This window comes from Monodelphis domestica, chromosome 4, assembly GCF_027887165.1.
Source record: "Monodelphis domestica isolate mMonDom1 chromosome 4, mMonDom1.pri, whole genome shotgun sequence".
Taxonomy (NCBI): domain Eukaryota; kingdom Metazoa; phylum Chordata; class Mammalia; order Didelphimorphia; family Didelphidae; genus Monodelphis; species Monodelphis domestica.
This window is the reverse complement of record NC_077230.1, coordinates 451,889,207-451,914,156: the sequence shown is the minus strand read 5'-3', so window position 1 is coordinate 451,914,156 and position 24,950 is coordinate 451,889,207. Positions and strand designations below refer to the sequence as shown.

General features: G+C 37.4%; 1 protein-coding gene and 1 pseudogene across 1 annotated transcript; one reads left to right on the top strand and one right to left on the bottom strand.

The window, feature by feature from the left end:
- Positions 1-13,988: 13,988 nt before the first annotated feature.
- LOC103095611 (protein DBF4 homolog A-like) lies at positions 13,989-15,838 on the bottom strand (annotated as a pseudogene).
- Positions 15,839-23,063: 7,225 nt separating this feature from the next.
- On the top strand, positions 23,064-24,065 carry monDomV1R1223 (vomeronasal 1 receptor monDomV1R1223). Its single transcript, NM_001166782.1, is given in 1 exon segment — positions 23,064-24,065. A coding segment is annotated over 1 exon segment (1,002 nt).
- Positions 24,066-24,950: the final 885 nt, after the last annotated feature.

Sequence of the window (24,950 nt, the reverse complement as noted above, 5' to 3'; positions counted from 1 at the left end):
GAAGATTTAAGTGGAAAAGTCGATGCACAGAGACAGTCCCACTCTCTCGGCGTTAGAAGCCTGGGTCTATTGGCACTAAAAGTCATTACACCTGGAGACTTCCTCAGCTGCGTTGGATGGATGCGTTGTCTTTTGTGCTCCAACACTCCCTAAGCACTCCACAGTGCCTTGCTGTATTGCCATCTCAGCCGTTGAACCTTCTTGTTGGTTGTTATATTTAAAATAGTTTTCTGCCATAAACTGTGGCAGTTAAACTAGTTCGGTGTGGTAAACTGTAGTGATTAAAATAGTGGAAGACTTAAATTGTAGTAGATATAAGAGTGGGTGAGTAAATTGTGACCGCAGAAAATATGTTTCACTACAGTGTCTTGGTTTTAAATCAAATATAAGGTGGTCACCAGGGAAATATTCCCAATTATGAATATATCCAAGTGAACTGGGTTTTATAGAGATTTTAATTAATAATACAACGAGGAATTAAAGAAAGAGAGAAGGAGAGAGAAAACGAATTAATGAGAAAAGAATAGGCCGGCCCAGGGCAGCCCTGGGCAACCCAGGCCTAAGCCTTAAGAGAGAAACCAGTCAGTCCTTAATCACTCACCATAAGATTTGTCCAAGCAAGGGATTCAGAGGGACAGAATCTCCCCAGAGGGAGTTCCAGCCAGAGACAGCCTCCCTTGAGAGACCTCCTTAGAGATTTCCTCCAAGAGATTCTTTCTCAAGAGACCCTCCTTAGAGCCTGTCTCTCAAGAGCTACTTCTCAAGAGATCTTTCTCAAGAGATTCCTTTTTCTTATATAGGGGGTTTTCTCCTATGTCACCTCCCCTAAGTTCTTCCATCTACCAATCACAGTAGACATTTTCCAAGGGACAGCCCATTCTGAATTCACTGCTGGGTTGACTAATCCCTTTAGTAAGTTTGAACCAGAAAAAACTTCTGAATAAGTTTTCACCTCTTTGCTCCTTGTAAATTCACAAGTTGCCTGACCTTTATAGGTACTTAGCACCCTATTGTATTAATTCTAAAAATAGGCATGGCTTAAGTATGGGTGTAAGCATTTCTCATTGTTCAGCAAGGAGTTTTCTCCCGTAAAGCAGTCCTAAGTACAGGTGGAGTAGAGGTCCTCCCATTTCTGATCCAAGTAGAGTTCTCACATTTTAGATCTAAGCAGCTTCACTGTTTAAAATGGGGAATGGTCTTAACCAAATGTTCTAAGGTAGAGTCTGAGAAATTTCAAGATTCACATGGTTTCTTCTGCCTGTTCTGTCAAAACAGTCTTCACATGCTGGGTGAGCAAAGCCCTGGTTCACCAGGGGTCGAAGACGAACTGATGGCTACCCTCACAGGGTTTAGCTGACCTGTCGAAGCCGTTGCCCAGGCTGTGGCCGCTGCTGCATGCTAGCAGCTACTGGGAGCCACAAGTGAGAGCTGGGTGTCAGGTGGGGGTCAGAGGCTGGAGAGCTGCCCTAGGAGAGCATGACAAGCCCTCCATACCAGAGATATTACTCCTCCCTGAGCACCCCATATACCCCTACTAATAAAGAACTGAAAATAGCCCTACTTAATGCTTAAGTAAGAGAATTCACAAGTCACTTACTAGAGAAAACTCTCACCTCCAAAGGGCACTGCCCAGTCAGCCCTGGACAGTGCTAGGGAAATTGAAAGATTGCAATTGGTTTCTGTGAAGAGGGGGAGAGACACGAAATGATGTGAAAAAAGGGGTATAAAAGAAGAGACCAATATCTTCTGGTCTCTTTTTCCTTCCTCTGCTTTTGGAGTGACTCTTTCCTTGTATTTTGCATTATTGAATTGAACTGAAGAGACACACTTTTCCTTGGAGTTATTCTACATTGGTGGAATTCTGGCTGAAGACCACCAGGACTTCTGGCTGAGGATTACCAGGAAATCTACATGGATATTGGGACTTGGGGAAGCCCCTTCTGGGTGCTGAACTGGGCTTCACTTTGCCAGAGAAGCACTTAGAACTAGTATGGCTAGACTAGGCTTTGAATCCTTTCTATATTTGCGACTTTCACTATCTCTACTTTGTTGTAAATAAAAGCTATTAACAGTCATTTTTGACTTATGGGCTAATATTTTATTAACATCATCCACAATCTCATTTTTACAACTCTTGAGTCAAAACCCAATTTTAATTGGTACAATGCAGTATATGAATCAATTCTCAAAAAAAAAAAAATAAAAAGCCAAATGGAAAAGCAAAAAATCCTAGATTATATATATGTACATATATATCTATATAAATCTTATGTGTGTAAAATTATGAAAAAGTAAAATTATAACAGGTCTTTGAATCACCAACAAGGCCCATTTGAGATAACTCATATCCTACAAGCATGCAGTATAACTACAGAAATATTGCACTTATCCATTGGTAGCCAGGACTACAGAAAACTGCCATACTATGAAAGGGAAAAGGGGACAAAAATCTGAGGTAAAAGGGAAGTATGATTCCCTGGTCTGATTTTCCTTCAATATCAGAGACACAGGAGCCAAAATGAAAACCAAAGGAAGGTACTTGTAGAAACCTGGCATGAGGTATTCTAGTGTCTGCATTTGCCAAACAGCTTCTTCCTTGAACCCCCAAACAAGTCCTCTGTCTTGGTATAGATCCTTATCAATCCCACAGGGATTGTTGGTCTCCTTGACTTTGTGCTTCTTTGCACTGTGCTATGGCTCCTTAGTAATCCCTTCTGAAATCAGATATAAATATTTGTTAAAGTCCCATAACACTTTACAATCAATGACAGGATTCCATAGTATAAAGCTTTTGGGTATGCATTGGTATTGGGGCTAGTAGGTATTGTAAACATCCTTCAACATAAACAAAAACATTAATATTGATTCCATATTCTCAAATTTAAAAAAAAGTGTTGATCCCTCAAAAAATCAAAGTGGGGATTGTGCAAAAAGAAATTTTCCCTTCCTCCTTTCAACTACGTGTACCTAGCATGGGTCCTGGAAGTGAGAATTGTATGAGAGAAATTATTGGGTAAATTTAGCCATTAGGGTAAAACAGCAGCCAGGAAAATGAAGTTAAGAATATCATGAGTCCAGGAGAATAGGGGGATCTTCCCTGCAAATACCCCCTGGACTGCTCCCTCCAGGTGTACAGGCAAAATGGAGAGCCATGGTTAGTTCCTGAGACATGATATTTGGGAGTTAGTGGATGGAGAAGTTTGATAAATTGAGGCAAGAGTGATTTTTTTCCCTCTTCTCTTCCATGTTTGTTGCTGACTGGACTGCCTTGTGAGCATCACTAGGGAGGTCCTGATGGTGGCCAAAGATTTAGCAAACTAAATGTAACAATAAGGAAAGTATCTCATATCTCCCTCTCTTATTTTTCCATTTTTTCTCCTCCTACTTTTGATTTAATAAAATTATTCGCTTATAGCCAGTCTCTTAATTTTAAATCTTGCATTTTTGGTGACCGTTGTGACAAGGAAATCACTATAAAAGACTGATATATATTAATTTAAGGTCGCCAAGGAATTCAGCTATGTAATTCCTAAATGAAAACTCAAGTCAGCAGTCAACCTTTTATGGAGTTTAATTACAAACAGGAGGAAGAAAGGTATTAGAGATAGAGAGAAGGGGAGAGAGAGAGAGAGAGAGAGAGAGAGAGAGAGAGAGAGAGAGAGAGAGAGAGAGAGAGAGAGAGAGAGAGAGAGAGAGAGAAAGGGGAGAGAAGGGAATAGGGCTTAAATACCCCCTCTGTTTAGGCTGGGCCAAAAGGCCCAAGCCCTTAGATAGCTGAGGCAAAGAAAAGAGATCAGTCCCTATCACTCATGTGACCAAAATAGAGAAACAGTCTCAGGGGCCTCCACCTCCAGCTTCCTTCAGAGCAAACTTCTCAAAGCACCACCTCTCAGAGCAAAAACCTCTCCAACCAACCACCCCTCAGTCCTCAGACCCCTCTATCTTTAAGGAAACCATCCAAGTTCCCTCCCCTCAGTTCTCACATCTACCAATCACTGTCCATGTCTTCCCTGTGCCAATGGTGGCTCTAGCTTAACCCAGGACCACCCAGAGGTCTGTGGCTTTGCACATGTCTGTTGAAGGTCATATTATCAAATAATTAAATCTTGATCCTTTGCTGCAGCCCTTCCTAAATCCTGTTAGGACTGAGTGGGGTGGAAATTGTATTTTCCAAGACCTGGTTCTGTCATTCCAAGTATCTCTATTGTATCAATTCTAAAATCAATCATGACTCAAAGAACTTCCTGTTCTATGCTTAAGCATAGGTCAAAGCCCTTTCCATTGTTCAGCAAAAGGTTTCTGTCCTAAAGTAATCTTAAGAAGGGAGGAGGAGGAACCTCCCATGCCAATGGGGTTCACATTCCAATAGAGTTCCCACTATCAATAGGAAATTTTTCAAGTATGAAATTTCCCAATGGTGAAATTTCCAACATTTATAAGTCTAAGCAATTTTAAGGTTTACAATGTGAAGGGCCTCATTACATGTGCATTATGCTAAATTGTGTGGATACAAAAAGAGGAAAAAGTTACTCATGGACTTCCAAGAGCTTTCAAATATATCATATGTCCCTTGCAGTGCCAGATCTCAAACTACACTATAAAGCAGTGGTCATCAAAACAATATGGTACTGGCTAAGAGACAGAAAGGAGGATCAGTGGAATAGACTAGGGGTAAAAGACCTCAGCAAGACAGTCTATGACAAGACCAAAGATCTATGCTTTTGTGATGAAAATCCAATATTTGATAAAAACTGCTGGGAAAATTGGAAGACTGTGTGGGAGAGATTAGTTTTGGATCAACACCTAACAAAACACAACACAACCTCACATCCTACACCAAGATAAACTCAGAATGTGTGAATGACTAAAGAAGGAAACTATAAGTAATTATGTGAACACAGAATAGTATATAGGTCAGACTTTTGGGAAAGGAAAAATTTTAAAACCAAGCAAGACTTAGAAAAAGTCACAAAAATGTAAAATAAATAATTTTGATTACATCAAATTAAAAAGTTTTTATACAAACAAAACCAATGTGACCAAAATTAGAAGGAAGTAACAAATTGGGAAACAATCTTCATAATAAAAACTTCTGACAAAGGTCTAATTACTCAAATGTATAAAGAGCTACCAATTATACAAAAAATCAAGCTATTCTCCAATTGATAAATGGGCAAAGGACTTGGAAAGGCAGTTTTCAGTCAAAGAAATCAAAACCATTAATAAGTACATGAAAAAGTGTTCTAAATCTCTTATAATCAGAGAGATGCAAATCAAAACAACTCTGAGGTTTCACCTCACACCTAGCAGATTGGCTAACATAACAGCAAAGAAAACTAATGAATGCTGGAGGGGTGTGGCAAAGTACAGACATTAATGCATTACTGGTAGAGTTGTGAATTGATCCAACCATTCTGCAGGGCAATTTGGAAACTATATCCAAAGGACTTTAAAGACTGTCTGCCCTTTCATCCAGCCATAGCACTCCTGGGTTTGTACCCCAAAGAGATAATAAGGAAAAAGACTTGTACAAGAATATTCATAGCTGCACTCTTTGTGGTGGCCAAAAATTGGAAAACGAGGGGATGCCCTTCAATTGGGGAATGGCTGAACAAATTGTGGTATATGTTGGTGATGGAACACTATTGTGCTCAAAGGAATAATAAAGTGGAGGAATTCTTGGGAATTGGAACAACCTCCAGGTAGTGATGCAGAGTGAGAGGAGCAGAATCAGGAGAACAATGTACGCAGAGACTGACAGTCTGTGGTACAAGAGAACGTAATGGACTTCTCCATTAGTGGCAATGCAGTGATCATGAACAACCCGGAGGGATCTATGAGAAGGAACACTATCCACATCCATAGGAAAAACTGTGGGAATAAAAACACAAAAGAAAAATGACTGCTTGATTACATGGGTCAAGAGGGATATGATTGGGGATCCTATCTGAACCTAAATGAACACCCTCGTGCAAACATCAGCAGCATGGAAATAGGTTCTGATCAAGGACACATGTGATACCCAGTGGAATTGCGTGTCAGATATGGGAAGTGTGGGGGGAGGGGAGGGAGGAATAGAATATGATTTTTGTAACCAAGTAATAATATTTGAAATTGACCAAATAAAAAAACCCATCATATGTTCATAGTTACGCAACTTTATTGTAGAAGACAGTTCTCCAAAGAAGGAAGCATAAAATCCCCATTTAAAGATAAGCAAACAGTCTTCAGGAGGTTAAGTGATTTATTTGATCATTGTAATTTAAGTGATTTATTTGATCATTGTAATTTAAGTGATACCTTCTCGGAAATGTAGATTCTAATATTGAAAGGTAAAACTGAAGTCACTGACAAAATTTTTTTTCTTCGTTGTCATAATGCTCTTCTACCTTTGCTGTTTTTAGCATTCTCTGAATGTACCTTAAATGTATTTCTTTAAATCCATGATTGAATGAATGAAGATGTTCTCTATAATTCTCTATCATATATTTTGTGATTCTTAACAATGAATTAGATCAATGATTCTTATTCTTCAAACTTCAGACGATAGGGAACTATTTAATTATTGGTTCAACAATACATATACAATAACATCTTGATATCTATTTAGCTTTACGATATCTGAACAGGTGGCATCTTGGTAGCTCAATGAATCTAGAGCCAGGCCAGAGATGGGAAGTCCTGAGTTCAAATCTGGTATCAGATATTTCCTAGCTGTGTGACATGGGCAAATCTCTTAACCTTCAATGCCCAGACCTTATTGCTTTTCTGCCTTACAACCAATACACAATAGTGATTCTAAGATGGATGGTAAGAGTTAAAAAAAAAAAGGTCTATTTGCTTTTCAAACACTACAAACAATCGAATTGCAACACTTAATAAATGCAGAAAACAACAGTCACAAAGTTATACAGAAAGACTAGTATGAGACTTTTTTAGGGATCTGTGCAAGGAGGTAGGAATAAAGAAATATGATAGAAGTAATAGTAAGAAAGTTGTTAGAAGGCATAATGGACAGAACATGATAATGCCCTGCCTATATGTGTATATTTCTTTTGTAGAATTGCATTAAAATAGGTACATGAAAGGGAATGAGGGGAGCAGGAAAATAGAAAGGACTAAATCATGTGCAAATCGAAGGCAAGCAATTAGGGGGAAATGACCCCTTTGGTATCACAAAGAAAAGAACCTATAGTAGAGTGGGTAAGGGTGAGGGGGATGATTAAAAAAGAGAAAAGGAAGGAGGCCTTACTTTGGAAGGGGAAAGATTTTGTAATGACAGATATTCTTATCTATAAAGAGAGATTAAGGGCACTTATAGGGCAGTGATGGTGAGCCTATGGCACATGTGCTTTCAAAGATAGCACATAAAGAGCTCTCTGTGAGCATATTTACCAGCTCCCCTTCCTTCCTCACCCCTCTCCACCTAGTTCATTACTAGAAAGAGAGAGGGACTCAGGAGCAGCTGCTTCCTTCACCCTCCACCTGGGCTGAGGACATTCATTGCTTCATCTTTCCCTCTACCCAATGGAAGTGCTTTCTCCCTTTCCTGTTTCCCATTGAATTTCTTAATCATTGTTCTGATTGGCTTGAGTTTAAAGATTTTTCCTGTCTTCTGATTTTACACCACATTATATTCTGAATATATCCTACCACCTCCCAAACTCAATTAATGTTCCTTTGTAACATTTTTTTTTCATTCCATGAAATCAACTACCATAGAATACTGTGACTGATAATATATTCAATATTTGTAAGTAATACCTCACTTACCTCTTCAACTAAAGGATGTTTTTTTTTTATCATTACTACAATAACACATCATTTCATCTAAATTTTTGAAAACTTTAGTTTCATTTCAGTCTTTACAATGTTGTAGCAATTGTATAATTTGATCTCAGTTTATTTGGCCTTATTTCATATGAAATTTCTCATTTCTCTGCATCATTATCCTTTTTGTTTTGCAAGAATAATCCAGTAAATTCAAATACAATACTTTGTTTAATTATATAGTACCTTCAATGAAGACTCATTTTTTCCTAGTAGTTTTTTTTTTCTTTTTGTTATCACAAATTGTTTTGCTTTGAGCATTTTGTTTTACAAGTGATCTCTTTTTCTGTCTTTGCCTTAGCAAATTGCCTAACGGTGGGATTTGTGGACCAAATGTAGGAATATTTATTCAATTTTTCTCCAACTAACAATTTTCCTTCCTCTCCTGATTTCTTATTTTTTATTTTATTGATTAGAATTCTAATATATGAGTTACTTTTAAAAACTAGGGATTTTGCCAAATATTTCTATCATATAATTTATTCCAATTTGATTTATTTATCTTCTAAGTTTCAATATTTCTTCTTTGTTTTTATCTTGGTCTTGCAAATTAGTTAATTCCTTAGGGTGAAAAATATTTTTTTTCTCTCATTTAGACACTCTATTTTCATTTTTTAATATATGGTTTTGGAGACATAATATTGTTCTCTCAGGCTTGCCTTTGTTACATAACCAAACACTGAGAAGTTTTCTCATCATTTTCATTCTCTTTCACATATTCCTTCATTTAAAGTATTTTATTGCCATTTTGTTTTTACATTGTTCGCATTCCCCCTTGTATCACTACCTCTGCTCTTAGAGGGATGTCCATTAAAACAAAGAGTTTTCATGAAAAGAGGAATAAGAGAAAAGTAGCTGATAAAACTGAACATCTTAGGGATAGAATCTTCCATTATAAGCAATATTCCATCCTTATGAACTCCCAACTATGACAAAGAATTTTAGAAGATCTTCTCATACTTCTTCCTTGGGGCCATACTTGTTTTTTGAAATTCTGAATTAGTTAGTTACTTAGTTACTCACTCATTCATTCATTTATTTTATTTCTAAGTTTTCATTTACTTTTTTCTTTTAATTGTGCTTGTTAATATGTTCTTAGGTCTGCTCTCTTCATTTTCTATTTGTGGAAAAATGCTAATCTAAATAATTTTGGATAATATAGGGATTTTATTTATGTCTGTTATTGATTTCCATAATGGTTATGCTAGGCAATTATATGGCAAAGGAGATAAAGCAGTTGGGTTTATCTGTAGTCAGTAGTCAGGAAGACCTGATTTCAAACCTGTCCTCAGACAGACATACTACCTATATGACCTTAAATAAATTCCTTGCCCTCTGTTTGCGTCAGTTTCCTTAACTGTAAAATGAGAATAGGTGTTTTTATCTCCCAGCATTGTTTTTAGAATCAAGAGATATATTATAGTGATTATCACATTGAAATATAATATTCTCTATATAAATGCTAGCTATTATAACAATAGCTAACCTTTTATTAGTATTTATTATCCTTATACCTTTTCTGTATGCTGATTGACCTGCATGAAAATTCACATATTTTATTTTGGTTCTATGGTTCTTTTCTTAAACAGTTCTTATTTTAGAAATATTAGATTCTGATTCAGTTTTATTTTCCTTTTTCTTATTTATATTATTGTAAAATATACATTTAGCATATCTATTTTTACACACACACACACACACATATATATATATATATTTATTTATATTTTTTCCACAGTGATTCCTCCTTCAACCTGTACTGTTCCAATGAACATTTTGGTAATAGTAAAAAAAAAATACAAATTATAGGCTCATTTTGTATGGGAGAAAACTGATACGACAAGCTTTCAAATATGTGTAACCTATGACTCAAAGGGATATTTTTACAAGACTCTTCCCACTGGATATTGATTAATAATTGCACCATGCCTGTGTCAGTGAAGAGTGGGTAAGAAGTAGACAAGATGTGAGATTTTGGCTTTTTTGACTTTCAGCTTGGAAAGAAAAGTCTTGTTTTTTGAGGTGTTCTTTAGATACTTGAAAGGAGGAAGTGAGTGGGAGGAATTTAATAAAAAGAAGACCTGAAACCTTGTTCATGTCCCTAATCCCTTTATGAAGGACCTGAGAGTCTCTCCTTCCCTTCCTCTCTCTCCATCCTGCCTTCCCTCCCCATCTTGCTTCCAAAGAAACAGATCCTTCACTCTTATTGTCTGATATATAGTCTCCTCTGGATAGCTTCTCTGATTTCTGTTTTTATATACTGACTTGGATAAATCACTTATTTGCTACTCATTATGTATTTTTATTGTGAAACTGGCAACTGGTGGGAAAGGAGTCCAGGCTCCTACAAATATCTTGTGATAGTCCTTTTTAATTAAGGGATAACAATCAGAACAACTTGAACCTAAAAATTGCTTCCCCTGGTAGTAATTGTTAAGGGAGAAGAAAGACATCATTCTGGTCTGATACTCCCTCTTTCTGAGTAAAGGAGAGTGGCCCATCTCTGTCTTCAACATTCTGCTTCCCTTTAAGAAGAAAATCAGTCTCCCTAGAGAAGAATGGAGGAAGGAGACTTTAGAGAGTTATATTCTTGCTTCCCCACAAGCTGCATCTAGACAGATTCATGTGGTCATAGATAATGCACATGCCAAAAAACTCAGCATAGTGAACATATATCCTACATTACATAAGGGGCAAGGCTTTCCTGGGGGCCCCATTATTCTTTTGACTGAATTACAATGTCTTCTAGAAATGAAGACAACACTATCTGAAGAAAGATGCTTTAAGGTATTACCTGCTGACAATTAAGTCTTTTTCTTTGTGAATTTTAAAACTATTACACCCTAATCAGACTGTACTTTAGAAGATATGATTTAGCTATTTTCTGATCAATAACAATGGAGATACTTGGAATAAGAGAATCAGATCTTGGAAACTCTACATTTCTCCACCCTTCTTAGTTTAACAAGATTAGGAAGGTCTGCATCAAACTCAAGATTTAATTATCTGAGGAGATGGCCTTCAACAGACATGTGCAGAAAAATGGACAGAGCCCTGGGCTGTCCTAAGTCAAACTAAGAGCTCATTGGTACAGATGAGATGCAGGAAAGTGATGCAAAACCATCCATATAAGGCATGTCATTTCCTCTCTCTTCCTCTTTCCCTGGAGAGGTGACTCTGGCTAGCATTGCTAGGCGCTTCAACATCTTGGAGTGCTGGTGGTGAGTTTTGCCCTTGAGCTGATTCAGGTTTGGGCATCTTAGCTGAGTCCCTTTGGAGGTCAGGCTGATTCTTTCCTCCTTCACACTCAAATCCTTACTTTCTATATCTCCTAATCTTCCCGCCCAGTACTAGTCTCTTCATTCTTCCTTCTTCTTAATCTCCTCCACTATATCAATTAAATCACCATAAAATTTCCAGCTGAGTTTGGGTGTTTCATTAGGATTTTATAAATAAAATCCTTGGTGACCAAATATAATTATTACATTCAGTTTCAACCATAATTTTAACCTTTACATCTTGATGGTGATCATTATGGGGGAAGAGAGTTGGGGTGATTAAACCTAAGGAATTGGATAGAAAAGATGTAAAAGCACAAAAAAAATCCACCATTACCGTACTTTGGGAAATTATTAACATGTAGGAATTCATATTAGGAGACTGCATTGGGAGGTTGGCAACTTGACTGAAAAAGACTGAGGATGCAAGACCTGGGATCTCTCAGGAAAAATCCCAACAATTAAGCCATTCCAAGATTATTAATGGGAGAACATAATAAGGTGTTAGTTCTCCTTTCTCTGTCTATGACAGTGTCTTTAGGAATTGCACTTCTTTTTTCTTAGAACCCAGGAAAGTTTCTCTCCTCTTTGTGTCTAATTGGTGACTTGGTCTTTGTCATTATTCATGAATAATTTCAGATGGGGAATTCTTAATCAGCATGAACCCTTGAAGACCATTTCATCTGAGATCAAAGTCACTCCTTTAGACACATCCCCTGGTAGACTAATGTCACTGGTCCTACCCATGACATGATAATCACAACTCTGGAGACAGATGGGCTCAGACAATGCAGTCCTTATAACTAGAAACAACCCATGAGATCTCACACATTCAAACATACTTACAAAGAATATATTCTGTTTGATGCAACCATTTCCTCTACCCTAGAAGCAGAGAACAATCAGGCAAGTATTTTGCATGCCACAGTTTTACATGTAGGATCTAAGAAGCAGAAATTTCTTCCAGGGGACAATTAGAGAATTAGAGGGTTGTTCAAATCTTGTCTGCCTAGGGACAGAAAGGAGACCTTGAAAAGGCTATGTAACAGATGTTGGAATTTTAACTTGGTATCTTTGGTCATCCTTTTCTTTATTGAGATTCTCTATCCCAGTCTGTAACCTCATCAGTCCTCATTAGTAATGTTTCACCATCCCTTAACTGTTGACCCTGCATTGAGACCTTTCTAAGAATTAATTCAACACAGTTTGTCAGTGGCATTTTCCATAACCTCACTATTGTGGGGAGCTTTAGATTAACCCTTGGTCTGGGGAGAACGCCCTTTCAAGAATGAAAGACTTTGGTGGAAACCCTTTAAAGACAGAGAGATTTATTTAGTTTGAATGGTTGGGAGGCAGGGTGCAGGATCAACTGCCTCCCTGAACAGAGAAAAGTTCAGGATTTTTATATCCTAAAGGGATAGGATCTAAGTAAGTGACTTGGAAAGGTAAGATGGGGAGGGGGATGAACAATGGGAATGAACAAGGGGTATAATCAAGGGAGAATAGGTAACAGTGTAGGTGCCTTTGGGTCTGGGAGCTTAAACAGAGGCACACATTGTTTATGACACCCTGATCATAGAGGTGGGTCTGGGGGGCATAGTACAAGTGCACATCCTTTATGGCATCCTGATCATGTTACCCATCTTTAGAAACCTGGGGATGTTTGGGATCATAAGTGATGCTTGAGATGTATGGGTTATAAAGTTATCTTGATGAACCCAATATGTATGAGATGTAAACATGAGGTATCCCCTCATGCCCAGACCTTTATCTTAAGGCTAGTGTAAATATGTCCAAAGCCTAGAGGTAGAGGATTCTATGTTTGTTCAGCTTCCAGCCCTACAAGGTGAATTCCTCATGTAATCTTTGACCTGTGATGTCTCTAGGAATTTGGGGTGAACTGGAGAGCCCTGGTGCCCACCACACCACCACTTTCTTCATATCCTCACCTCACTCCTCTGATCTTTTTTGGCTTTTACTGTCTCTGCTCCCATCTTCTCTGCATTCTATTATGTCAACCCCTTTTCTCTCCTGACAGTCAGACTGAAGCTTTTTTCTTCTCCTCTCTTCTCTTGCCCTTCAGCTCCTCTCCCTTCCTCCCTCTTCTATTATTTTAGATTATCTCTCTGTGCTATGGGCATCTCTGATTTCTATAGAATCTCTCTCATATTCTTGTTTTGAGAAACCACTGAAACCTTTGTCCCTTGTCGATGCATTCCTTTCCTCTGTTTCCTCTGTTTTTTTTTTTTTCCTGCCTCTGCTCACTGACCTTTTAGGTCACTAATTTCTTCTCTTTGTTTTCAATGTATGTGAGATCATCCCTTCCTTATATTTTCATTTCTTTTTTATGAGACCTATCCCATCTATACCGTGTCATCCTGAGGTATCTTTTCTTAACTCCTACTTCCTTGTTTGCCTGAGATCTCCTTTTTCTTCATCCTTTTCTAACCTTTCTTAACTGGGTTAGTCTAAGGAGCATATAGAAAGGGAGAGCTCAAAGGGAGGATACTGGTTTAATATCCTTATAGTCCTATTCTTATCCTTCCTTTTCTTTCGTTCTTTCTTTTTTTTTATTGGCTCACTTCTATCTTTATTACCTTCTTTTAAGGAGAGACAGGCAGCTTAATATCCTTATAGTCCTATTCTTATCCTTCCTTTTCTTTCGTTCTTTCTTTTTTTTATTGGCTCACTTCTATCTTTATTACCTTCTTTTAAGGAGAGACAGGCAGCGTCTAGGCAGCAGGAGCCCCAGAAGGGTTCAGGGAGGAATCACTGGGGCAGGCTCTGTCCAGCTCTGGATCCTATCCTAAGCTGGAGAGATCCTGAAGTGGTACACTTCATAAATGAGTTCAAACACCTAGAATTTCAATTATTGGAACCGTAATTTATTAATAAAAGAGAGAAATAAAGAGTCTACCAGCTGGGACAGAATTCCCTAATGGAAAACTGTGCTGTTTTGACATTAAGGAACAGATTACATAGGGTTACAAGATACAAGTTATTACAGGTTCTTATCTGGCAACAAACAAACTTTAAGACAGGAAATTGAGATCCCAGAAGAGAAGAGGATCCTTAGATCTACTGGGGTTGTTATCTAAGGAGTGTTTATCTTCAGTTAGCCAAATGTTAGTTCACCCTTTGATATTCCTGAAATTCCTCCTTGTCTCATGCCCCCTCCCCAAGCTGAGTAGGGACCAGATTGTTATCTGCATAAACAGCTTGACCTCCTGGGGGAGGGAAGCCAGGTCTGTTTCCTAAAAATGCTGACAGGGGCCTATCTGCTTTATCTCCTTTTAATTTTTCCATCTTTGGCCCTTTTGGTGATACTTCAATCCAGTGGAGAACAAACTGCCCAGCGAAGGCCTATTTAAGTGTAAGAGTGATTGCTGTGGTAAAGGGGGAGGGAGGACAGAGGCGGGCCCACCTTCTGGGCTGTCTGAGCTGCCCGGCCCAGCAGAAGCTCAGCTGCTCTTTTTCTAATGGAACAGCCCTTCCCTTCTGCCCCAGACTCCTACTGGATATGGCCTGGTGCCCCCAGGACCTCCCTCTGACTGAGTGGGAGGCAGAGTGGGTGGTCTCTGTGAGAGGGCTCATAATAGCTCATTATGGCTGCAGGCCGAGGTTAAAGCAGGTCTGAAGGAGCATACAGGGGCTCCAGAGCCGCCATCTACACTGAGGAATGGCCTTGGGACAAACAGGAGATCCAAGCGGGCCTGGCACCCTTGTGTGTCCCTCCCCGGTGGGCAGTGAGCTTATGGCCTGCAGCGTCTCCTACGTACTTCTGTGAGCAGCACTCGCAGTAGCCCTTTTTCCTGCTCTCCCGCAGGCCAGCCATCTCCGGGGCCTCGAAGTCCCCCCCCCCTGGTTCCGTTGCTTGGCTTGTGTGGCCTTCTGCAGAGTCGACGTCTTATCCAAGTCAAAGGGACTGCAGGGCTTGGGAATGCAATCATTGAAGAGAGGTATATTGGACAATTGGAGGCAAAACGGCCTGTAGTGGTGCATCTTCCCCCTTCACCAAGGGCTTTTTGAGCCTTCCTATTTTTGTTTTCCGAATGCCAAATAGTTTCCCCGCCTCTCGGAGTGACGTGCCTGATTTCTGGATCAGCTACAAATTCTCCAATTTGTTCAATATAGTATTTGATATCTTCGATAGGAAGAATTTTCACTCCCCGGGATAAAGCTTTTGACAGGATGCTATCTGAAGGGATGAATTTGTGCTCCTTGATAGCCTTTTCAACTAATACTTTTCCTCTGGTCACACATACTGGGTCTGGAGACTTGAAGGAACTCCCGTCACAGCTGGCGTCAGGCGCGGCGTCGCCTCCCCTATAGGCCACTTCCGGCCTCGGGACCGGGAAAGACAGCCTAGCGCCTGCGCGTAATTGGCTTCCTTTTTCTTTGACACTAGATAACGGATATCCTTGCTGAGAAATTCTTCAACTCTCTCTCCTAGTTCCTTGAGGTCCTTTTCCATTCTTTCAGAGATCACACAGATGTCAAATGAAGATAAAACACTTCCCCCTGCATTATATTTATATGATATATTTAGGGGTTTCTGATTCGTTATCATTTCTCACAGTTTTCAGAGATAGTCTATTTTTCTCATTTTTTATTTGGATACCAGCTGCCGGGTGATGGCCTTTGCTGCGGATCTTCATGGTGTCAGCTTTTGCGTGGTCCACATGCTGGGGCCGCCACTGCTTTAGCCTGGCTGCATCGGCCGCCTCCATTTCTGAGACTGGCTAGTAGGGTCCATCCTTCCTTTTCTTAAGTGATTGTCATGTCCTGTATCATAAATCAGAAAATCCTGGGCTTCAATTAGGGAATGGGGACTTTTCAATTATTTTCCAGTGAGGAAGCAAAGCTGCCCATTTTCTCCTGCCTGCCCAGTGCAAATAGAACTTTGGATGCATTTCAGAGGTGTAGCAGCTAGGTTAGGATAGAGTTCTTTTACAGATAACAGATGGGATTCTTCAGTATTTGTCTTCATTTGCATTAATCTTGAGTCAGCATTTGTAAGCATTTTGTAGAATGGTTTTTAAGTAAGAATTCATACTACAGAGTTTTTGTGCTTTCTGGTCGAAGGAAAGTCAAGTATGGACTGATGGCAATGAATGACACATTTATATCACCCCCTGCCCAGTCAGTATTAATAGATGAATATTTATTAGGGATGTACTAGATACAGGACACTGAGCTGAGTGCTGGAGCTCACAGGCTAATGCAGGAGACAACACAAAAGTAGCAATATACAAAGAAACTACATACAAGGTAAGTTGAAAATAATCAGCATAGGAAAGTCACTGGAATTAAGAGTAATTGCTTTCCAGATGTGGAAAGTCTACCTATAAATGCCTATAAAGGTGGACAGAATAGGAATAGATGGAGTGTTAGGCACTATGCAAAGCACTAAGGATACAGAAAGAAGCAAAAAGTCCCTGACCTCAAGGAGCTCACAATTTAGTGATGCAGAAAAAAGCAAATATATGCAAATTAACTAGAAAGAGAATGAATTTTAGTTATTCATTCATTTCTGACTTTTCCCCCATATTGGTTTTTTTGTTTGTTTGTTTGTTTGTTTTTGGTCCCTCTCCACCTTGCTTTATAATTAAGAAACCAAAGCAAACAAGGGTAAATGATTTGCCCAGAGTTGTGTTGTTAGTGTCTGAGGCCAAATTAGAATTCAGGAAAATAAACCTTCTTAACTAAATGCCCAGCATCCTATCCACTGTACCACCTAGCTTCCTTGAAGGATTATTAGGGATTAATGAAGAAAGGGAAGTTACTAAAATGAAGAATGGTTGGAAGAGTCTTCCTGAGAAGCTGGGATTTTAATTGGGACTAAAAATAAGGAAGGGAAGTCAGTAGATGGAGTTGAGAAAGGAAAGGATTCCAGGAAAGTGGGACAGTTAGAAAACAATAACAAATGCCTAGAGCTAAGAAGAATATTGTATTTTTGGAGCAGCAAGGATGCAAGTGTGACTGAATCAAAGAGTTTGAAGAGGACATTGGGAATAAGGAGTAGGAAGGCTGATAAGGTAGGAGAGGTCTAGATTATGAAGGCATTTAAACTCCAGACAGAGGATTCTGGCTATGATAGGGAGACGTTGGAATTCATTGAATAGGAAGTGATATGATTAGATCTGTAATTTAAGAAAATCACTTTGATCAGTGAATGATGGATTCAGATGTTGGAAGTTGAAAGGAGGGTTAAGAGTTAGGACAAAAAAACACACCAGCAGACTATTGCAATACTTCAAGTATGGATGGTGGCAGTGTTACAAAGAGGAGGGAATATATTGTAGAGATATAAAAAATAATATTGACAAGCTTTGGCACTAGATTGGTTATGGTGGGGAGCTGAGAGATAGTGAGAAGTCAGTAATGAAACTTAGTTTGTAAGTATGAGAAACTGGGAGGATGATGTTGTCCTATACAATAACAGGAAAAGCAAGAGGTTGAGAGGGTTTACAGGAAAAAGATAATGAATATCAATAACTATCACTTATATATCACTTTATGGTTTGAAATGCATTTGTCATATATTATTTCATTTGACAGAATACTAGAACGAGAATGTATTTGTATATGTACATAGAATGTATGTGATGTATATGATAGAAAGTACTATTTGTATTCTAGTCTAGTTTTAGACACTTAATAACTATATGATCCTTCTTAATTTATCTAACACTTTCCACTTTAGGTTCTTCATATATAAAAGGTGTGTAATTAGAATTTGCTCCCCAGGACTCTTTTCCAGTGTGAAGATACAATTAACTCTCTCCTTGTCTATTTTTAGCTCATCAAATCAAGAACTTAAAGTACCCCCTACTTACCATTAAGTATAAGAGTTCATAAGTCACTTACTGGAGTTAGTGACAACTCCAAAGACCACTTGCCCACTACCCTGCCTTGGGCAGACTGCCATTGGTCTCTGTGAAGAAAGAGGAGTGATAGAAAGTGGCATGGAAAAAAAGGGGGGTATAAAGAAACCAACATGGTCTAGCATTCATTCCCTTCCTGGCCTTTGGAGAGATTAGTTTCAGAGATCTCTGCCTTGTCTTAGAAGAGACCTTTTCCCTGGATCCCGTGTCAACTTTCTGGGTGAGGAAACTCTGGCTGAAGACACCAGGATTTCTAGCTGAGGATTACCAGTAAATCAATGTGGGGACAAGGGACATATGGAAGCCCCTGCAGGGCTGAGCCTCACTTCACTGGAGAAGGGCTGGTAGACTTGTTAAAATCTATCTCTTTAGCTACATTTTCCCACTTCCTCTCCACCTCTGTAAATAAAGCTGCTAAGAGTCATTTTGACTTAAGCTATAATATTTTAAATTCAGTGACCACAATATTACTTTATAACTATCATATTTAGCATAAAACCTAAATTTAAACTCTTATTCCAGCATTCCATTTGCATATTCCCACTGCATACTAATAGGGAAGATATAAGTTTTATGTAGCTCCTCCCTCTCCCTCTCCTCTCCAGAAAGTGATTATGGAGTTTGGGTGAGAGTTAGACAGGAGAATTTTACCCCTATGCTTTTTACTTAGGCTTTCTATTTTTTGTTCTTTTATTTCTTCTACTTCAAGTGATTATTAGCAAACTTTATAAAATCTAATACTTGGAGTTTTTGGATATTAATCTAAATCTTACAAAGGGAATATTAATAGTACCTTAATTAGTATTGCAATGAAGAATGAAGAAAGACCCTTAGTAAGACAGTCAGATAGTATTATTTAGAACTAATCACAATCTAAGGTAAGTATGCATCATTGGACCTTATGCAACTACTAAATAGAAAAAGAAATCTGCTCTGCTCTGATCATATTTGGAGGGGCCATTGCCTTCTGTTATTAGTAAATTGTAGCCTTGCCAACAAATAAATTAAGCTCAGACCTTTTGTTCCTCAGATTCTCTTTATCATAGATTTATCTAGATAGAAGGGCCATTGAAGCTTCTCCAGGCTTGAAATTCTATTATTCTATGATTCTAACAAAGCTATGAGTTCAGAAAAGAAAGAGATTATCTTTTAGTATTTTTTTCAGTCTCTGTTATTGCCCTTTCATAAATTTTCATAACAATTATTGCTATCTTCATCCTTAACCATTGCACTAGCAGGTTATCTCTTTTTCTAATCTATTTTATCTATGAATTTAATATATCAATTTGATTAATATTCTTATTTTCCACTCATCTTTTTTTAAGTTTAACCATTTCTTGGCAGCTATCTTTTCCTTTTCCTTATTCAGGCTTCATCATCAAGCCAGTTATTCCACTAGCCTCCTTCATCCTTTTGTATTCCTCCTAATCCTCTTTGATCTGATTTTTCCTAATTTCTTTCAAGAATGTAGAAGTAAAAATGAATAAGTCATTTTTTCTTTGTTAATAATAAATTCCATCCCCTAGCTCAGGTTTGTATCTTCAGTCTTCAAACATGTTTTGCTTCCTATGTGATTTCATCATATAAAATAAATTTTCTCAATATTTTTAAGCATTTTTAAATTTGTCTCATTTTCATTTCTTCTATAAGTATGTTAAAATCCCAAACCAAAATGCAGTGACTCCACCATTGTTGATGAGGGAAAGTATTACTTATGAAAATCTGTATAGGGAACAGCTGAGTGGCTCAGTGGATTGAGAGTCAGACCTAGAGATGGGAGGTCCTAGGTTCAAATTTGGTCTTGGACACTTCTCAGCTGTATGATCCTGGGCAAGTCACTTAACTCCCATTGAATAGATCTCACTGCTCTTCTGCCTTGGAACCAATACATAGTATTGATTCAAAGATGGAAGGTAAGGGTTAAAAAAAATCTGTATAGATCTCTGCCATCCTCTTTCTAGTTTTAACTTTAAATGTCCTTGGGATAGCAATGTTTAGTTGGGTCTTTTGAAAGACTAACATTAAGCTTTTTTTAATACTTCCTTTTATTCCTTTTTGCTTATAGTTTTTCAACATCCTTTTAAATAAATTAAGTAATATTGTAAAATGTCACTTCCCTTGGCTATTCTGTGATGAATTCTTACTGAACTAGAATAGCATTTAGACTTTTTCTGTCTTCTTGTCATGGCAATTTATTCATAACTGAAAATTATTTACCCAAATTGACATAAATAGGGTCAAACTTTATTGTATAAATTTCAAAATTTTTTTCATCTTTAAGGTAAATTTAGATAGCTAGGTGGCAGGGTATCATTTATATTCAATCTCTCCTAGTATTCTAGTTGCTTCTCTAGTGCCTACAAACATGCCATTGTCTCCCTCATGTAAAGAGAAAAACAAACATCAATAATATAAGAAAGCCCTGTGGAGCACCAATAGTTAGCAGGAATTACCAAGATAAAGATTCTGCAAAGGAGGCAAAGAAGGATATCTAAAATAGGAAGGAGAAGAATTTGGAAAGATGAGTCATGGATGTCTAGGAGAAGAAAGTTCATTTAATATGGTAATTCAGACATTTTTAGTAACTTTGAGGAGTAGATTCAGTTGAATGATAAGATCCAAAGCCAAATAGTAAGAGTTAAGATGAGAAGAAGATGAGGGCCTACTATGGACAACCTTATCAAAGAGTTTCTCAAAAAAAGAGAGGAGAGATAAGGGATGATAACTAGCTAGAATGGATAGAGCAAGTTAGGTTTCCTTGTTTGTATTATTGTATTGTTAATGTTTTGAAAATGTCTTTGATAAGGTGTAAGGAGACCAATGTCACATTATCACAGATATCTTTCTCAAAACTTATTGATATCTTGGAAATATTTTTCATTCCAAGTCTATCATTACCTCCCACCTCTTATCTTTCTAGTTTTCTTTCACCTTTTATCTTTCCTCCTCCTTTTATAGGCACTTAAAGTCAATGATCCTACTCAAAGTGGTAAAATAAAGTAGAAGATACATTCCACTCACAAAAGAACCCAGAGTTACTTCTATACCAGTAGGTAAAACAACAATTTAAGGCAATTATATTGAGAAAATAATAAAACATTATATGTATAAACTAGGTGTTTGCTCAGTGCCATCTGAGTTAATATTTGTGAAACATTTACCATAGTGATTAGCAAATGGTACAGACTGTTTACATGCCAGATTGTTATTGTTAATTATTATTATTTTATTGTTATTCTCATTAATAATTCTGTCTTTTAAAAATGTGTATACTATTATCATTCTCTTTTATAATATTTTATATAATCTTGTATTATTGACTAACCTGTGAATCTTAAAAACTACTCAGATTATAGTTTAGAAGATTTGATTTAAGTTATTTCCTTATTGTAACAATGGAGATACTTGGTCTAACAAGAATCAGGAAAGTATTGGGAACTTTTAAAATTACTCCACCCTACTCAGATAGTGACTTAGGGGAAGATAAAGTTGTAAACTACTGATTGAACAATGAAAGTCCCAACTCATACCTTATAGTAAAGCTAGAATCTTAAGCTAGGTGTATTTTTAGATCTAATACAAAAGGTGTTAAGTACCTATAAAGGTTAAATTAGTACCTAAAAACATCAAGTAACTTACAAAAGGCAAGCTTAACAAAGAGGTGTGAAGTACTCAATAGATATAATCTAACCAGAGAAAGTGTGAACTAAAGAGTGGTAAAAACTAAGAATGGGCAGTCCTTTTCCTACTGCTTGGTTCAGCCTGAGTGTCAGAGCAGTTTAAATTAATTCTCTCTCTCTCTCTCTCTCTCTCTCTCTCTCTCTCTCTCTCTCTCTCTCTCTCTCTCTCCTTCCCTTAATTCCTTCTTTCTTTATTAATTAAAATCTCCATAAATCCCAGCTGACTTGGGTATTTTCATATTTGGGAATTTCCCATGGTGACCACCTATTTTAGATTTTAAGTCAAAACGCTAAAAATTATCCTTACAATTTTGGCATTTATAAACCTTAAGATAATTCAGGGTAAGAATGATTTCATTTAAAAAAATTCATCCTTAGCACCTTAGATATTACTTGGTATATAATTTGCATTTAACAAATGCTTTCTCATAACTACTTGTTTCTTCATATTTGTCATTTTTATATGACTGATATTCTTTTATATCAATATACCAAAAAGTATGTGACATTACTGAACTGATCAATTTATTGATTGTTTGGGGATTTAATTAAAATAAATCACCTATTAACATTTTTGGGACAGATAAGAACATATTCTGTTTTTAATATTTTCTTTGGTTAGATGGTAACATATGTTTTGTAATTCCTAAAAAAATTTTCAACTTTTGAAGTTTCAAAGTATTTTTCAAAATCTTTATTCCAAGAAAATGTAATATGATGATTGTACACATCCCAGCTCTTAAATTTCATCATTTTCCTAAGTTTATGTTGTTGATTATTATTAATAATGATAATACTCATTAATAAATTATAAAAATAATATATTACATAATACTTTTAGATGACAATTAATTGTCATATTATCACATTTGATCCCCACAAATGCCTTGTAAAGTAGTTACTACAATTATTTGGAAAGACAGCTTAGCTTAAGAGAAATAATTACTTTGTCTAGGGTCACATGATTTTCTGTTGTTATACAATTTTAAGATGTCTTTTTTATCATATTTTATTAATTTATTGTGAAAACATTCCTATATAACTAGCCTTTTGGAATTGAACTTGCAAATTTATTCTTTCTGCAGCAGGTTCAAAATGACCAAAAGAGAAAAAAAATATTATTGGATTGCAAAATGGATTTCTGATGTCACATATATGTTATTTCCAACTAATTTCCTAAAATTTGTATCCTAGATACCAAAGAAAAATTCATTAAATACCAACAAATTAATGATATCAAAATACAGCCCATCACACAGGTTATCCAATGTTCCCAAAATGAGGCCTCATTCTCTTCTATAACCCTTTTAGAATTTTTAAAAAAATCTCTTGTTCTCCCCTAGGATTTGTCAGCATTAACTGAAGTTCTTAAAATTTGGAAAAAAATAATGCTTAGTGACTTGGTGTTGGGCATTGTCTTCGTCATTGAGATGGGAGTTGGAATTGTTGGGAACTTTTTCCTCCTGTGTCAGTACACTTTCACTTTATTCACTAGTCACAGACTAAGGCCTATAGAGTACATCTATGTCCACTTAACCTTGGCCAATTCAAAAGTGCTTCTCTCCAAGGGTGTTCCTCAGACAATTGTCTGGTTTGGTTTCAAAAATTTCTTGGATCCAGTTGGATGTAAACTTATCATTTATCTTCAAAATGTGGCCCGGAGTGTTTCCCTCAGCATCACCTGCCTCTTAAGTGGTTTTCAGGTCATCAGCATCAGTCCCAATAACTCCAGGTGGACAGATCTCAAAGTCCAAGCTCCAAAGCACATTGCTTCCTCATGCTTCATCTGCTGGTACTACTATCTGCTGATACATTTTACTTTGCTTGGGACTATGCACAACTCAAGATACATAAGTAATGACACAAGGATCTGGCATTTGGGATATTGTTCAATTTCAACTCCTGCCTCTTTTAATGCTTCCCTTTTCACAATTGTCTTTTCTATTCCTGATGTTATGTGTATGGGATTCATGATCTGGGCCAGCGCCTACTTAGTGGTTCTTCTACACAGACACCATCAGCAAGTCCAGTATATTCACAGTTCTCAGATCTCTTCCAAAACTTACCCTGAGAAAAGAGCCACCTATGCTATCCTCCTCCTAGTGAGCACATATGTCTCCTTTTATTCCATTAATTCTAGCTTGTCATTTTACCTCTTTAGACTAAACGAATATCATTCTTGTCTCTTGGCCACATCACATCTCCTAGCGGCATGGTTCCCAGCTATCAGCCCTTTTGTGCTGATCTTCTGTGACTCTCAAATTCTCAAATATTTGTGGACTCTCTGGCATAGAAACACCGTCCCCAGCCAGAGCCCAGCTCAGCATCCCACCCCAATATTAAGAGAGGCTAATCTTTCTGAAACAAGTAGGAGAGAACAAGAACTCTAAAATCTCAGAATTACAGGACCTAATATTAGAAAGGACCTCTGGATCATATATTTGAAAACTTTGATCTTTTCAAATAGTGTTCTTTTCCAGAAATTGCATGTCTGCTCTTTGGGACACAGATTACAAATGCTTAGTTCTTATACTCGTCTTCTGATTTGACATCCACTTTTCTTTCTAATAGACCAGTAATGCCAACTTCAAATAAATAGAGAAGCCAATGAGCTATACACAAGGACAAATAAAGTCCTTATGGACTGCATAATAATTTTGCTTTACAATATGGTATTTCTGTACTTTTCTATATTTTTATCAATTTTGTTGAATATTTTCCCATTTACATTTTAATCAAGTTCAACTCACCAATCACACTCAGGAATGTTATGGCTCACAATGTGGTCCCCAGGCAATGTTTTGACATGTCTAGAATTAGATCACAGCAGTGCTCATGTTATATGAAGAACCTTTGTATTTCTTCCTCCTCTTCTTGAATTCTCTGGGTTGAAAATTTCTGCAAGTTAATATTACCTCTTGTTTTCTTCTGTATTGATTCTACAATGTAACGGATTTTATGCTCTATTAATTTTATCATTGGGTCTGAATCCACCTGACTTGAATTAAGCTCAGAGATGCAGAGGAGTTCAAGTTCTCCTGGTCCATGTTGAGCTCAAGAATCCAGTTCAACTAGCCCAAAGTTAATTTAGTTTAAAAGACAGGTGGTTCACTTTCATCCCAGTATCCCTTAAGATACTTTATGTATATCCTTTTGTTTATGCCACAAAATGACCAATCCAAGACATATGACATCTCTTCTTTCCTGGTCTTGTATACTTAAGGAAGTATTATCTCTTCCAAAGAGACAGCAAGTCTGTTCATTGTGATCCCCTA